The 18,227-nt window shown below is 33.0% G+C and overlaps 1 protein-coding gene across 1 annotated transcript in view; it reads right to left on the reverse strand.

The window, feature by feature from the left end:
- Positions 1 to 18,227, reverse strand: part of COL11A1 (collagen type XI alpha 1 chain) — a 208,320-nt gene that overhangs the window by 173,475 nt on the left and 16,618 nt on the right. Inside the window, exons 2-4 of the mRNA XM_060090201.1 lie at positions 12,988 to 13,155; positions 7,900 to 8,113; positions 4,424 to 4,586 (exon numbers count right to left, since the gene is read on the reverse strand). Of these exons, the coding sequence (XP_059946184.1) occupies positions 4,424 to 4,586; positions 7,900 to 8,113; positions 12,988 to 13,155 (545 nt within the window). The remainder of the gene's footprint in view (positions 1 to 4,423; positions 4,587 to 7,899; positions 8,114 to 12,987; positions 13,156 to 18,227) is intronic.

Consider the following 18,227-nt stretch of genomic DNA (forward strand, 5'->3'; position numbering starts at 1 on the left):
GGAGTTATAATGGCTACAACTTGATATTTAGTAAAAAAAATTTCCTCTTTATAAGACTCCAAAAGTAATTTTATTAATAATCAATATAGGCAGTGTGACTCTTCTAATTTAGCTTTTCTTCACATTTTTGAAGTGTATTATTAAACTAGAACAAACCAAGGCTATCCACTAGGGTTGGTTGGATATTTTGTGCCTACATGAAAATATTCATCCCCTCAGACCAGGTTCCACTCACTAAGGTCCATATCCAGGTGCTACCTCTGTCTAGAAAGGGCAAATTTATCTAATTCCCACAAGGTACCTTGTAAACAAGCAGTAGCCCAGAAAGAAGCACTTCGTTTACAAGTCAGACCACTAAGGACTTGTGATATATGGGTCATTGTTGCTCACTCATATAAAAATGTATTTAAAAAGTCAGAGTTGTAAGATAAAAAAGAAGTTATAATAATGAAGAAAACTACATATTAGTGCATAAGTAAATTAACACATAACATATAACCATATATATAAATAAAATTAATACTAGTATTTTAAGCACTTTATATACATAAATTCAATTTTTTATAAATACTTAAGAGAGAGATTATATTACTATTCCCATCTGAAGACTGAGAAATTAAAACCAGCAAAATTTATTGCACAGAGAAACATAATTAAGCTAGCTACTGGCATTCAAAATCAGATTTTTCTCATTCCAGAATCATTTCTTAGATTCACTCTGCTATGCTGAAATTATATAATCTGAATTATGGGCCTATATATTCATTTTGGCATTTTCATATAAACTAACTTCATCATACTTTTTAAAATATTTCCAGTTTTGCTTTCATCTGTTTATTGGTGAATTTTTTAAACTCTTCAGATTGCAATACAAATATGGACATTTTTAGCATTTATTGCCATTAATATTACCATTGCATAAATGTAGGGTCATATATAGACAAAATTATATACACTAAACAAATTTGCATCTAAAATGGAATGATACTACTTCCAAAGAAGTAATATTTACATTTTTGAGATTAATAAATCACTGGTGTTTTTACATCATCTTCATCACTACAACTGTTTATCAAACACTAAAATAATGCAAACATGGTACCATTCCTATCTCCTGCCATTTTTAGTTCGATTTTTAAACATTTAGTTGCAAAGATTCAAAAATCTAGATAGGTACCATAACACAAACCAAAATGAAAGGAAAAATGTTTGAGTAAGTTTTAGGGAAAGATACAATAAAAACATATTCAGATAAGATGAACTAATTTCACAAAAGGAGTCAGAAAATTTTATTCCGATTTAAAAATCTGTGTGTCTGAATCATTTACTTTCTTCATAATATTTTATCAAGTGGAGAAGACTACATTGTTTTTAAAATTTTATATAGCCATACAATAATACACTTTAGGAAGTAAGACCTGAATTTATGTATGATGACTATTCTGATATGTGGATTAGATAAATACAAAATTTCATCCAATTCAAACATTCTTATTCTAAAGCCTTCCCAATATTTTATTAAGTAAAAATAGTTTCCCTATTTAATTGATCAAAGATAGTACAAGATAAACCTAAAAGTGAAGGTTCTGCATTTGCTTTTTCAAAACTAACTGAACTTCATATAAAATAAATGTTATATTTAAAGTTCCAGAGGTTTTCATGAAACTCCAAGATGCGAAGCAACTTAATAAACTTATTTTTGCTACCCAATGTCATACTCACTAAAGGTTTCATTAATGAGTCTTTTAAAGATTATTTTTCTAGTGGTTTAATAGAGTTTTTTGAAATAAACAGCTGAAGTTACTTCAAGATTTACAATATGGTTTATATATTAGAAAGTTAAGAATTAATCAAAGAGAATAATAATAATCTTTGCTTCCAGTACCTTTGTCTTTGGTTACTTACTAGATGCCTCTTGGCTAGAGGTATTTGGGTTAGCAGTGTTTGAAAACATATGGAATCGACAGATGAATGGATAAAGAAGATGTGGCACATATATACAATGGAATATTACTCAGCCATAAAAAGAAATGAAATTGAGTTATTTGTAGTGAGGTGGATGGACCTAGAGTCTGTCATACAGAGTGAAGTAAGTCAGAAAGAGAAAAACAAATACTGTATGCTAACACATATATATGGAATCAAAAAAAAAAAGTTATGAAGAACCAAGGGGCAGGACGGGAATAAGGACACAGACCTAGTAGAGAATGGACTTGAGGACATGGGGAGGGGGAAGCATAAGCTGGGACATAGTGAGAGAGTGTCATGGACATATAGAATCTACCAGGTGTAGAATCGATAGCTGGTGGGGGGCAGCCGCATGGCACAGGGAGATCAGCTCGGTGCTTTGTGACCACCTCGAGGGGTGGGATGGGGAGGGTGGGAGGGAGGGAGATGCAGGAGGGAAGAGATATGGGATGTGTGTGTATGTATGGCTGATTCACTTTGTTGTAAAACAGAAGGTAACACACCATTGTACGGCAGTTGTGCTCCAATGAAGATGTTAAAAAAAAATATGGAAATATTTTAAGGAAATCATTTTTATGTGTTTTAATTGTTGATACCATAATCAGCCTCTGTAACACAGAGGAATTTATTACGTATTTTTTAATATGCAACATCAGGTTCAATTATTTATTTTGAAAAAAGAACTTACTGTGATAGTCTGTAACTATACTTGAAAACTCTAAACTGGACCCCAGTGAGCCCAAGTGTAGTATATGGGAAAGAAGGTGGAGTATAGTCTGGTTTGGTATGTGTGTTGGAGTGGAGTAAAAAATAAAAATTAAATGATATTCACCTAGAAGTAAGCTCAGGTAAAAATAGAAGTCTCAATGCTATGAAACTGTATGAAAAAATCTAATCAACATGTACATATATCAAATATTATATTTCAGGGCCAGTAAATTTTGAGGATTAATTAATTAATATCAATTTGTATATTTTCTCTTCTATATTTCCTCTTTATATGTTCTAATCATTTATGACAAAAAATTCTACTTTTAATTTCTGTTGTTTAACTTCAATGGGCTCTGTGAATACGTACAGCAATAGATTAAACTAATGTATGAAATGAAACCATCCACTGATATATTTCTTCCATATTACTCATTTATGTTACAGGAAAATAAGGATGGATATTACAAAAATAAGTTTAGTTTGTGAAACTGATGTTCATGAAGAGTTTAATTTTAAAATAGAACTTTGTAAGCCTAAAATTTAATGTTTATAATATTCATTCATCTAATAAATAAATACTGATTTATCATTTGTGTGCAATCAATGCCTGATATCAGAGATCTGAGATTATATTATTATACATTGCCCAAATCAGTTTGCCATTAACTTAGTATGACATGATGTGTTAAAACATTTTGTTTAGAGTCAAAGGCTTAGGTACATACTAATGCAGAAACTCAAAAACAAATAGAATTCCAAATAATCTGAAAATGTCACAAATATTAATTATATTTAAAATTATGCCATATATTATATAACTAGGTACAGGGACCCAATATTCTACTGACCCTCTGAATTTACATTGTGCTTTTTTTGAAAATACATACTGTGTGTGTGTGTGTGTGTGTGTGTGTGTACATCTCTATGTGTACATATCTGTGTGTATATATATAAATATATATATATACACACACATTTCAACAGAATACAGCAAATCTTCCATGTAAAACTTGTCTATTAATCAACAATATATTACACAGCTTTACTTTGTTACACTTTGAAAAATAAATTATTCAGAAATTATATAAAAACAATCATCACAGTAATGACTAATATCTCAGGAGTGCATCCCTTTATGGGGTCTGGTCTGTTTGTTCTGTAAATGATTGACTAAATGAAAATTAAAGCAAGAGTTACCAGGTCCAACGATTGAAGAATTAAAAGAAAGAATGTGATTATCATAACTGGCAAATTATAATTGGAAAGGAGATTTTTACCATGACCTTCACATTATTAAAATAGTGATTTTAAAAAATTACAGGTCATCTTTTGCAGTATCTCTATTTTACCTTGGAAACATTCACAAAGAACAGAGAAAGGCAAAATATCAGACTTGTACATTTCATTAAATTAACCTCTGAGAGGAGGAAGTGAAGAAAATGTTCTTTTCTCCAAAGAAAATAATACAAAGTACTAAGAGGAAAGTCATTTGCTCTTCCCAGGAGAATAGCATGCCTGTGTTTAAATCAACCAATCTCTGTTAAAGTTTCCCAGGCGTTACAGTCACCATTGTCTACTCATTCTCTTACTGAACAATAGAAAACATCACTGCTACACCCACGGGGGAAGAAAGTAGGTCACCCTTTAGAGTTTACAACTTTGCTTTATAGCATATATTGATTGTTACTGTTAACTCAGTTCATCTGATTTAATAATATTCAGCTTAAAATAAAGTTTGATTTACCTCAAAAACTTCTTCATCCAAAATTCTTGTTCCAAAAACTGTAATTCCACTGGTGTCAACGATTGCTCTCTCACTTCTGTCAAGTGGTTTTGTGGTTTTCATCTTACAATCAACAATCATTGTCACAGTTTTCTTCTCCACGCTGATTGCTACCCGGTGCCACCTTAAAAAGCCAAGTAATTATTTTGTAAGTTCCAAAGATGTTGCCAAACCATTACTCACATTAAAATACAATGTATTTTAAATTATACACATAATCTGAAAGTATACAAAATGTAGGCTCATTTATTAATCAGTTAACAGGTGACTACTTTCTATTAACCCAGAACAGTTCTAGGTACTCAAAAAGACACACCAGCACTGTAAGATGCACAGCAGGATTGGCTGTCTATGTTGATAAGAAAGTGACCATCCTTTGCTTCACTTTGTGTTGTAACAAAAGCTTAATCTCACCATGTCCTGATGACGGTATTTGATAGAGATTAGGGGCGGGATATGGAGTAATTAATAGTTTCTATGTACGTAAATGCTCTCTTCCAAAATGGAATTCCACTTAAAAAAATTCTGCAAGAGATCTCCTGAGATAGACTGTTAAAGGGTATGTCTGCTAATTGAATGAACGCTCCATCTGGAACAAATGAACATTCTAATTGTAAGACACAATGTGCTTCTCTGTCTTTAGGCACATTTATTTCAAGTGCTTTCGTTTTCTTTTTCCACTTCAATTTCAAGACAGTTATAGATCACTACTGTGGGCAGGATCCAAGACTGAGACACAATATCTCTCCTTCTTTCCAGGGTTGGCAGGAAGTGGGAACATTGAAAGAAAGCATAGTCAACGCATGTGTGGAGTGAGTCTCAATTCACTCTGAAGCTACTGCTCCAGCTAATTCAGGGCAGTGATGACAGACCTGGGGGGAGACGTGGCCAGCCCTTTGGAAACATAAATACCCTAATCATACTGTAAAATGGTGGGTTTTATTAACAGTATATGTTGCTAACATAAACAACTAAGTGGAACACACTTGGATTTTGCAAGCCACTCTATATTTTTTTCCAAACAAAAAGTGCTAAATTAATATTCCAGAAGTTTCTAGGACTAGATCCATAAAATAAAGTACCCAAAAAGTTGCAGGAGCCTTTCTAAAATATCTGTTTCATGTGACTTGGCATGGCTACTGATGAGGACCAAGTACATTTCCATGTACACTTAATCTTTGATCTTTCCGTAGCACTTTCAACTAGCATAGGCATCTGCTTGGTTTGACTTGAGCAAAGATTTATATTAAGAGGCACTTAATACTGTGAGAGTAAAATTTACACGTTTCTGCCAAGAAGCCTGTGTCTTAAATTAAACCATCTCTATTATTGTGGGTATGTGCTTTTCACTAACAGAAAATAAAATTGAATTATTTCAATTGTTGAAAGGTGATTAGGACTCTAAACTTGATATTTTTGCTGAATTAATTTAAGCTCTGATAATAATGTCATAATCATGGTATCACATATAATATTCAAAATATTAAATTAACCCCAAGTTTTGGAGTCATTCTTAATTATTCTTTTTCTCTCATACTACACATTCATATCATCAGAAAATCTGTCAATCTTATATTCACAGTATATGCAGAATTCAAAGGCTCACAACTTTGTCCAAGTACCCATGCCTCTCACCTAGACTCCTGACTGGTCCCTGCTACTACTCTGATGCAACCAGAGTGACCATTTAAAAAAATAAGTCAGATCAAGTTTCTGTCTTGCTAAAAACTAATGTAATACTCTCAATAAAAACTGAAGTCCTTACTTTTCCTCGCCCTGTCAGTCTCTGATCTCATGTCCAAATTTTTGCTTTCTGATTCCCAGTACCCCAACCACCGCTGCCTCTTTCTCGTTCCTTTCACATATTCTTCACTCTGCCGGGAATGCTCTCCTCTATATCCCCACATGCCCACCCTCTCACTTCCAATATGTCTTTGCTCAACGCAACTATGCCAAAGAGGATGGCTCTGTCTAAAACTGTACACTCTACATTCCTGCCCCTGATGTATTTTCATTCATAGAACTATCATCACTTTTCATATGAATTATTAAGGATAATGATGTAAATTACTCATGAAAGCCCAGTTTTCCTTGCACAGAGATGAAGGTTTTTCCATGGTCCTGACAATGATAATCTGAGTGTGAATTTTTTTTCCACCTGAACAGCTATTTCTTTCTTATGTCTACAACCAAATGTCATATTTCTGATAAATCTTTTTTTAGTAGCCTGAATTCAGCAAAAAAAATACCGAGTAAATTTAATAAACATTTATTTGTCTTTAGCTGCTCCCTAAGTGATAGGCAATATTCACAACACAGAATTCAGAATTCAGCATGATTTTGAGAAGAGTGGTTGTTACTGGAAAATGCGACTACCTGAGTTCAAACCCTATCTCTGCCACTTTTCAAATATATGTTACTTAAACTCCCAGTGCCTCACTTCCCTTATCTGTAAAATGGGTTTATTAATATTATTTTCTTCCAAGAGTCGTGAAAAATTAAATAAGTTGACTATGTATAAAGTGTTTAGAACAGTACGTAGCACATATCGAGTACTATATAAAGCTTCCTATGACTGTCAATAGTAACATGATTGGTAAAGGAAGTCAAATCAGGTCATTCTTCTGCTCAAAAAGTCTACAGTAGGGCTTCCCTGGTGGCGCAGTGGTTGAGAGTCCGCCTGCCGATGCAGGGGACACGGGTTCATGCCCCGGTCTGGGAGGATCCCACATGCCGTGGAGCGGCTGGGCCCATGAGCCATGGCTGCTGGGCCTGCGCATCCGGAGCCTGTGCTCCGCAGCGGGAGAGGCCACAGCAGTGAGAGGCCCGCGTACCGAAAAAAAAAAAAAAAAAAAAAAAAAGTCTACAGTGACTTTCTATTTCACTTAGAATAAAATCCAAAGTGTTTACAACCACCTACAATGTGTTATACCATTTGGCCTCCCACTGATTCTCCATCCTCATCATCCCACACTGTTTCTGCCACACTGGCATCCTTGATGTTGCTTAGACCAAATCAGCCACACACAGAATCAGAGGTTGTGTATTTGCTTTTCCTCCATCTGGAATAGTATGCTTTTATTTATCAGCATGGCATGCACCCCACCTCCTTCACATGTCACCTTCTTAGTGAGACTATCCCTGACCTCACTCCTTAAAACTGCACTCCCCACCATCATCCCCTATTCTCTTCACTGCTATATTTCTCTCTCTCACTTATCACCATCTGATAAACTATTTATTAGTAATTTTTTATCATTCATTATGTGTCCACCCAGACTGTAAACTATGTATGATTAGGTATTTTATTGTTTTGTTCATTTCTATATCACCATTCCCTAGAAACCCTGCATCACGCTTTATAAATATTTGTTAAATGATCAAATGAAAGAATTGTTTTCAACACAGCTAAAACATTGGATTATTGTGCTACTTACTTTCCATCTGCGATGTTAACAGTTCTAAAGAGGGGGTAGTCTTCTGGGGCAGGTTTTCCAGTGTGGTCTTCATACAGGAAAACAGGTGATCTCCCAACCTCCACACCAATTTGCTGAATACCATGTTCATTATATATAGATAAAAGAAAAGACTGAATTCCTTTTTTGGGTTTTACTGTAAATAATATTGAAAAATCCTCTGGAAAAGTTCCTCCTGGGAAGAAAATGCCAAAGAGTCAAAAATTCTAAATTTCCAAATTATTCCTTGATCACCTTATTATTTTTGAGCTTACTAAGTGGCCTTAACAAGTAACCAAAGTTCAAACAGTAATAACAATACAGATTTAAAAACCAATGGAGAAGGGATTTTATTAATCTTTGTCTGAAACAATTGTTGAAGCTGTATTCAAACTTTACCACCACTCATTTAAAGCACAAGTATTATGTAAAATTGAATTCATGGTTAGGAAATAAGATCATGGTTCCAGTTCAATATCAAACACACAATAAGCACTTTTAAAACACTTAAGTAGAAATTCTGGTGTAAGATTTGTATTTTCTGCCCTTATCTAATCTGTGGCCATCTATCCTCTCTTTAAAGTGGTATTATAAGGACACAACATATGAAGGTACACTTTTAGTCATTTCTTCAAAAGCTAAAGAGTTTCTGAGCAGTTTTTCCTATCACACAATGAAGTTTCACTAATAAAAATCTTATGTCATTATAAGTCAGAACTTTTAGGTACTTGGTTAATTTGATTCTAAATTCAAGAAGGAAGACTTTTTTTTTTCTTTTCCCTCTCATCATTATATCCCAAATATCCAGCATTGGACCATATCTACATAAGTTCTTAGTAAGCATTTATTAAATAAATATATAAATTAAATGGTTACCACAAGTATATCTCAGGTAGTTAAGCAATGACTATTGTATGTTTTTTTAATAAAAACACTGCATATAAAATTGTGGGTTCTATTTTTCAAAAATAGTTTTACATATATATCTTATTTAATCCTTTTACTACCCTGGGACAAAAGTAAAGCAGGATGAGATTATTTAAATTAAAAAGTTTTCCATATGCAAAACTGGTGTATATGTGCATATGTAATCAATGATATCTGGGCCAACACCAAGAGATTCCATATTCAGTCCATTCATTCCATATTCTATTATGTATAGTAGTATAAAATAATAAAAATAAATGAATATGACTGCCATGGATTCAAATTCAAAAAACTGTAGGAGACTAGCAATTTTACTTCTTAGAATTTACAGAAGTGATAAGGATGCTTATATGTAAAGATATTTTGTTAAGTCAATTCATCAGAACACTATAATCATAAAATGTTAAAATCACCTGCAATGGTTGGGATTGGTTAAATAAAATACAAAACATTTATACGGTGGAAATCTATGCAGCCACTTAATGTAGTGGAAAGATGTCTTATGAAATGGAAATTAGTTAAAATGTTGTGGAAAGTAAATAAGAATATGTCAGAAAGAAAACAGCCAATTAATGTTAATTATTTGGTTCTAATCTATCTATCTAGAATCTAGATAGATATCTCCAAAATAAAAAGTGCTTAATTAAAATTATCAATTTTAATTTTTAAAATAACTTACCAATAATACAACTTCACTATATCATAAATATATCATAAAAGCCTTGCTTTCATGGCAAAAAAAGATATATATATATATATATATATATATATATAGAGAGAGAGAGAGAGAGAGAGAGAGAGAGAGAGAGAAAGTTTTGTTTGATTAGATTTGTGTCACAGATATATCCAGTTTTATATTCATGAAAATCAATAGAGAAAAATAATCATGTATATAAAATTGAAAGGTAATAAAACACATTAACAAAAATACCTTTTAGCTGCTTATACTACAAATAAAAATCTGGGTAATTCAGCTTATTATTGAGGAAACTCCACAGCAAATAAGTTTTTTCTTCAAATGAATAGCTCAAAATGTTGAGAATTATAGGACTTCTTTCCCTAAATACCTCAATTTTCAAATATCTCATACATTGGAAAATGATGCTGAAATACTATGAGGTGGAGAAAACAATATCTTTTTCATTTTTGGAAAAACATTATGAAATAAGATCTACATAGAGACATTTAGAAAAAGAGGAATTTCAGAAAATAGTATATTTATATAAGGCTAAATAAGTTGCAACAAATTTTAATTAATCATCTGATTTATATAACATAACTTTTGAAAATTGTCAACTTCAAACTACACTGAGTAAAATCTTTCAATTATGGAAGTATTTCTCAATTTAAAATTAAGCAATAAGGTTTTAATTATAATCTTTACACTATGACCTTTAAAAAAGAAAATTTAGTTGTCTAAAAAATCATGACTTGATGTCAAAATGTTCACAGTATAACCTAGACACCTACCTTAGATTCCTCCCTATTAGATACTAATCAAAGTTGTTCATAACCAACTAAATTTATCAGAGAGAATTCACTATGAGATAAGTTCAACAACACAAAGTCAACCACTTAAGATGTGAAATTTTATCTAAAATAGTAGTGATCAGTATATATGATACAGATAAAATGTGGAATTTTGCAACTTAAATAATATGTTTTGAAATCTATAAATACAAACTAACAATAAAGCATCCTTTCTGTTAAATGACTGCTGTTAAAGAAAAAAATGTTATTACTACCTTTAATAAGTGTGTATACATAAATCCTGTACATGTGATAATAATCATAATTCACTCTGAGTATATCAGATTCAATAGTGATTCTTAAAATAGGCTTTTAACATCAACAGATACTGCATTCATGAATACATTCGATATGAAAAAAGCACAATAACTTTATTATTTGATTTTAATTTTTAACTTGTGTTCAATATATTTCCATGCAGGATATGTCTCCATTTAAATAAAATCTCTTTCTGATGTAGCTTAGTGGTTGGTAGGGTTTTTTAAATGGGGAGTGAAGGTCATTTGGCATAGTGGGAAAAGCCCACTTTAGTCTAAAAAAACCTCAAACTGTCTCTCAGCTTCATTCATCCACAGGTTCTGTGATTATATTCAAATATTTCACTTTTCTAACTCCTAATCTATAATTTGGGTTTAAATATTCCCCTTTCCAGGTGGTTATGAACATAAAGATCAATATACACAGTTTCTTGCATAGCATCTGTCCTACAGCAAGTGTTCTAAAGAGGCCAGATAGAATTTGCAAATTACAGCTTCTATTCAGTTCACAGGCACAGAGTTCTCAGATATTTAAATTCAAGGTCTCAAATTGGGACTTTGGAGGACATATACCTTAATTCTACAGAGTGTTATGACAATCTGAAAACTCTTATCCCCATCCCAATATTGAAGTTTCCAATAATACTGCTTACTTTATTTATTGGAAAGAAGCTGCTATTTTGTGTTTTTGTAATGGAAGAAAATATATTCCAAATAAATTTTCAAAGATCTTTCTTACTATTTTTTATAGAGAATACTATTCACATTTTCACTGTTCAGATTTTTTTAATGGTGAATGTGTCATTGGTAATTTTTATTAAATGCCCTTTATTATTATTTGACAAGAAGCTCTATCCTCTAGGAAGATAAGTCTATAATCATTTGCACGGGGAAAAAATGAAGTCTTTACCATGGATATCTCTTCCTATCTGAACTACTCATTATTAGAATCATATACCTAAGACACAATGTTTTGAGAAGAGGGAAAAATGTTGATATATTCTGTTAACTGACATGGAAGGAGATCCTAGAGACATAGGTTGTATTCTTTTTCCAAGATAAAACAACAGAAATAATCTAAATAACTACCACACTGGAGGGCAGAAAAACTGCCCTGAGATGATAAGCCAAATATAAAAAATATAAACTAACTTCTTCAGTATTTCTACAGCATTTCCAGTAATCTATTTTTTTCTCTCTTGAAAATTCCCATCCTTTTCCTATTTCTGCATTAGAGTGCAAATAAATAGAAAAGCAGCTTAGTTTTTACTGTTTAAAACTTTCACATTTGATTTGAAAAATATTTCATAGATTTAATAACCATTTTAATTTTAGTTTGTCAGAAAAATTATGCATTAATAGTCTTTATATTTTCAGTTTGTTTCTTTTGTACACCACAAATAATTGCAAAACAGGAAATATTTTGGGGGAATCAATGATTTATCAAAATAAATGTATTTTCAAAAATACTTTAGGGCTTCCCTGGTGGCGCAGTGGTTGAGAGTCCGCCTGCCGATGCAGGGGACATGGGTTCGTGCCCCTGTCTGGGAAGATCCCACATGCCGTGGAGCGGCTGGGCCCGTGAGCCATGGCTGCTGAGCCTGCGCGTCCGGAGCCTATGCTCCGCAATGGGAGAGGCCACAACAGTGAGAGGCCCACGTACCGCAAAAAAAAAAAAAAAAAAAAAAAAAAAAAACCACGTTAAAATATTCTTTCTCAAAAAATATGCTTTCTTGTTTTGTTAATTTTTAGTACCTTGATTTATAAATTTTCTGTTGCTAGAAAAGTTTTATGTGAAAATAGGGAACTCAAATTCCTTCAGGTGAAGACAGTAGAGGATAATATGAAGAATTTAAATGATAAATTGTTTCTGAAAAGATCCCAAAACACCAAAAAGGGATACTTGATAATACAGACAATATTGGCCTTGGCAACAGACAAACTCTGCATTAAATATTGGCCTCCTGTAATTTGGACAAATCAGAGACTCAGTGAAACTCAATTTCTTCTGTTAAATAAGAACAAGGCCACTCAACTTAGTGAAGTTGTAACAAAAAATAATCAACATGTATCCAATAGCAGGCAAGTACTCATAACAAATTACCTGCTTAGAAAATGTGACACTCAGAAATTGTCATTTCACTGCTCAACTCCCTTTCCCTACATTATCATGATTTCTAGATAATTAGTACTATTAGGTCATTTAGTGTTTTCATGGACAGAAAGAAAATATTCACTGAGAATTTTTCAAACTATTATGAAAAATCCACCCATAATTGTGCATTATATAGCATAATAAAAAGGGAAAATAATAATTAGCAAAGCATCAGTAGTCGTAGTAATAAAAAGAACATACCTGAAAATAACTGTTTTGTTGGGGCACTGAGTTGTGCTTGCTTTGAAACTCTGTAAGCAGTATCTGAACCTTTTGAATTCTTTCTGTTTGTGCAAAAGCCCATTGTTTTTGATATTCCCTCTGGAGAACTGTGAAAATCTAGAGCTTTTAGTACATCAACTGGAGCAGCTGAAAAATAAGTTAAAAATAGGAAAACGTAACTGAACAAATAATCTAATATAAAAATGAGTATTTTTTAAACAGAGGAAATAGTTTATAGTTCTACTTCTCAAATCTATTTGTTTTTTGCCATGTTTCTCTAACATTTAGGTGGGGGGCTAAGGAGTGGAGCAGCAAGTAAAATATAAACTGTAACATTCTCAAAGTCAAAATATCTCAAATCAGAAATCAAATTACAGGGGCTTCCCTGGTGGCGCAGTGGTTGAGAATCTGCCTGCTAATGCAGGGGACACGGGTTCGAGCCCTGGTCTGGGAGAATCCCACATGCCGCGGAGCAACTAGGCCCGTGAGCCACAACTACTGAGCCTGCGCGTCTGGAGCCTGTGCTCCGCAAAAAGAGAGGCCGCAATAGTGAGAGGTCCGCGCACAGCGATGAGGAGTGGCCCCCGCTTGCCACAACTAGAGAAAGCCCTCGCACAGAAACGAAGACACAACACAGCAAAAGTAAATAAATAAATTAATAAACTCCTACTCCCAACATCTAAAAAAAAAAAAAGAAAAAAAAAAGAAATCAAATTACAGGAGCAAAGAGATGTTGAAAAAACCAGCATCTGTATATATTCCATTAATTTCTAATAGATTTACTCTTCAACTATTCATAATCTAAACAAAGGTGATTCTGAAGATTCAAATTCACAATAAATGTTATATATAAATATTGTAAAATGTGCAGTTACTAAGCCATATTGTATACCCAAAGATAAGTTAAAATATGTTTAAAAGAATAGGTAACAAATATAATGCTCTATTTTTGAGTGCTTTCTTATGTTAGTTATTTACAAAGTATATGTATATATCTGTGTATTTGTGTGTGACTTTGTAAGTGTGCATGCATGTATGTGTCTATGCATAATTTGTTGTTTTTAATCCTCTGCATTTGCCAGAGTAACTCATGTACACTGCTTCATGCCTTATGATTTAGATTGAAAGTCCCTGGAGATAAGTAATTTTTCCCCCTTTTATGTAGCCCTAGGGTGTCTAACACAGGGCCTTTTATTGGCAGAAGCATAAATTTTCCATTCCAATCCATTCCAGCTACCTCCTGCTACCATGAAGTAGTCAACATAAAATAAGTTTGGAACCTTAAACTTTCCCTTTGCAAGTGTAATCCTTTTGGATAAACTTGATGTTTCAAACAGCTTTTTTGGAATATAATTCACATACCATGCAATTCACCCATTTCAAGTGTGCAATTTATTAGTTCTGGTATATTATACTTCTTAAACTATTCATTTTCTAATCGTGGTAAAATATACACAACATAAATTTTGCCATTTTAACCATTTTAAAGTGTACAATTTAGTAGCATAATTACATTTACAATGCTATGTAACCATTACCAAAATCTATTTCCAAAACATTTTTCATTATCCCAAATAGAAACTGTTTAACCATTAGGTGATAACTCCCTATTCCCCTCCTCTACCCTGGCTCTGGTGACTGATAATCTACTCTCCATCTCTACGAAGTTTCCTATTCTAGAAATTTCATATAAGGGGAGTCAGATAATATCTGTCAAAGTGCTAAACACAGAAGTACCATATGCCCAAGCAATGCCACTCCTAGGTATATACTTAAGCAAATGGAACGTCGGGGCTTAAAACAGGCCCCTGTATGCGCATGTTCATTGCAACATTATTCACAATAGCCAAAAGGTGAAAACAACCCAAGCTTCTATCAGTATGTGAACAGATTAACAAAATGTGATAATATACATACAATAGAACATGATTCAACCAAAAAAGGAATGAAGTTCTGATACATGCTACCACATGGAACCTTTGAAACATTATGCTACATGAAATAAACCAGACATAAAAGGACAAACGATTTTTTAGAGCCTCGAATTCCCTGGTCCACAACTAAATATCTGCCTAATTCACTAAGCAAATCAAAACATGAATCATGTGGTGTAAGTATTGTTATAAAAACAGACTTAGGACTCCATATTACTCAATATACTTATATTCTATTGAATTTCTATTTTATTCAAAAATAAACATATTCAGAGAAGGTTATGTGTTAGCTAATGCATCACTGAGCATGTTTGAAACATAGTCCTGACTGCAAGTATTTAGATTCTAATTAAGGAGGGCCCAATAATTACATAGGAGGCAGTATCTATAGTTTTATAGAGATGCACACAGTACTCTTTTGTTTAGAAGGAAAAGAGATCACTTCTGGCTGAAAGTGAGACCAATATTATTGATTTGAAAAGTTTCAGTTCTTAGTTAAAAAAAAATAGAATTGCCATCAAATTTCAAAATACGTTGGGTTTTATAAGTACACGATTTTTGGGAGGACTTAGAATGAAAAAGGGACTGAGTGTAAAATCAGGAAATACCATCAGCACGGTTTATCACACTCCACATAATAGGCAGTGACCTGCAATAGAGTGGTGTTCTTTGAAAATTACAATGTCAATTAATACTTTTTTTATAATAACTAGAGTTAGTTATAGAATGTATGAATGTATGATCAAATGAGTACATGAGAAATGTGCATCTGGTCACTTCCTTAGTTAATTAAATTTTAGGCATATTAACTTCTATATGTACAAACATATGTGAATGAAGCTTCATATAATTTGCCTTTTACCTTATAACAAATGTACTTTAATAATGATTGTCTACCTATTTCATCAACCTTCTGAATGAAAATCAACATATTTTCCAGTAGACTACACATCGTTCCAAATTATTAAAAAGAAAAAAAAAACTTCTTTTATGGAAATCAGACATACTGAAGGGATCATTAACCCTATCAAATATGATCCCCTTTAATTCAGCCTTGGAATATTTAAAAGAATAATAACAACTTTCAAGAACATTTTTTGCAGGACTCCTGCTTTCAATGGCCAATTTTTTTAGGCCAATAGTATACCTGACTACTTTTACATTCTTTTTTTCTCTTATCATAAAGCTAAGAAAATAATAACTATATTAACTGCCAGGCCCAGAGAGCCTAACATGTGACAGTCCTTGGGCTAAGTTCTTCCTAACATTAACCATCAAAAAACTTTGCAAGCCATGTGTTTTTATCCCCATTGTGCAGATGAAGGAATTGAGAACCAGAAAACAAACTATGGATACTCCTAAAGTCTGTGCAAAATCAAATCTAGGTTCATTCCACTTCATCATCTCCATTGCTATAGCCCATAAATAAAAACACTGTGAAAAGTAATTTAAAACATAAATATATTAAGATAATCTTGAGCCAGCTCATTGATCCCTGATGTTTATATTTGATTTAAATTAAACTCAATTCACGCTTCAGGGTATAAATTACTCTGAAGGAGACTTTCTAAAAGCACAGCATCTTATCTGCTTATTTTATCTTATCTTCTTGCTCCGAAGTCATTAGCAAAAGTACATCTGAATAGGGTAAAGACTCCAGGATCGACATGAACACAGCTATGAAGGCTATAATCCTTCTGTGAAGAAAAGGTTGCAGCCCCATGGTCACAGTCCCAACTGCATATCAGTAAATAATACATAAAATGGACCACAACTTTCCTTCTCTCCAAACTCTCTTTTAACAGGATGACCTTTTCCAAGAGCACAGGTTTTGTCACATTTGTTAGTTCCTACTTTGAAAACAATGTGATAAAAACACACTCCCTCTACAGGATTCAAAATAAGGACTCTATTTTTAAAGACTAAACAAAGTTCTATGTACAGACATATGATATGAAATAAAATTTCACTCTACAAAAAACAATCAAAAAATAGGAATATATAATAAAGATTACAAATAGTTTTTTTTCTAAAAAGTCATCTAAAGTTACCAAAATGTAAAACTCAGTTAATCAAGTCTTAAAGATTTTTCCTTTCAAGTAAACTAAATAATAAATTAAGCCACTTTGAAATCTGCCTCTTATTTGATATCATAATTATAGCATTTAACAAATTCTCATAACATGGGTTCGATGGTTTTATATGCACACACACACACACACATACACACACACAGGGGGAAACTATTCTTCATATTTTATTAACTGAACTTCAACAGTTTAAAGATTAAAAGCAGTAATTTATTATAGCTTAACTCGATAACTCTAAAATCTGTAATTTTGATATTCAAAGCAATTCCTAAATGTCCCTAATATTTTAATTGTTTCTATGTTGCTAATCCTTATGGCAGATTATGATTCTCATTTCAGAAGTATCCAGTCAGCACAATATTTGTTCAATAATATTTTTCCTGCCTTTTATTGTATATTTTTTTGTTTATTAAATGGGAAAACAGGATAGCAGACTCAGTGCATTACTACAATAGCCATTTAACTGGTTTCAATGCCTTTTCTCATCAATCTGCATACCCCAGCTTGAATGAGCTTCCAAAACTCCATACCTCAAGTCCTTTTGCTTAAATTCCTTCCGAGAACCCAGCTAACTTCCAGATGGTATGCACATATCTTGCATATAAAATCTTAATGATCTGGACACACCCACATATTCTTCCAGTTCCATGCTACTGCATCTCCGTCCTTGTATCTCATTACCCCTTAATTCCTTCCTCACTCAGTGCTCTAGCCATACTGGACTCAGACTTCACAGACTATGCACCATGTTCCTCCTCCTGTCTCTGAGCTTTTATAAATCCTGTTCTGAGGAATAAGTAGGATATAATTAGTGTGAAATCTCTTCCTGAAAGCATTCCCTATCTCCCAAAGCTGGGTTAGAAATACTCACCTCTGTGATAGTGCTTTTCACACTTGGTTTTAAGTATTTGCCTACACTTGACTTTTTTCCAAAACTAGAAGAGAACAGGTATACACACACACACACACACACACACACACACACACGGACTATATAAAATATCGTTTAAACGTGAAACACAATCATGTGAAATATATATAAGCAACTTCCTCTGAAGTCCATGGGGCTCTCTGGTCTTGAAAGGAAAATTTGTGAGGGCCTAATATGTCTTTCCTATTGTGTTCTGTTGATCTCTTAAACACCTCCATTCATTCATTGATTGGTCTATTCCAGGTCTTTAACCCTTTCTCCTTC

This window comes from Mesoplodon densirostris, chromosome 2, assembly GCF_025265405.1.
Source record: "Mesoplodon densirostris isolate mMesDen1 chromosome 2, mMesDen1 primary haplotype, whole genome shotgun sequence".
NCBI classification, from domain to species: Eukaryota; Metazoa; Chordata; class Mammalia; order Artiodactyla; family Ziphiidae; genus Mesoplodon; species Mesoplodon densirostris.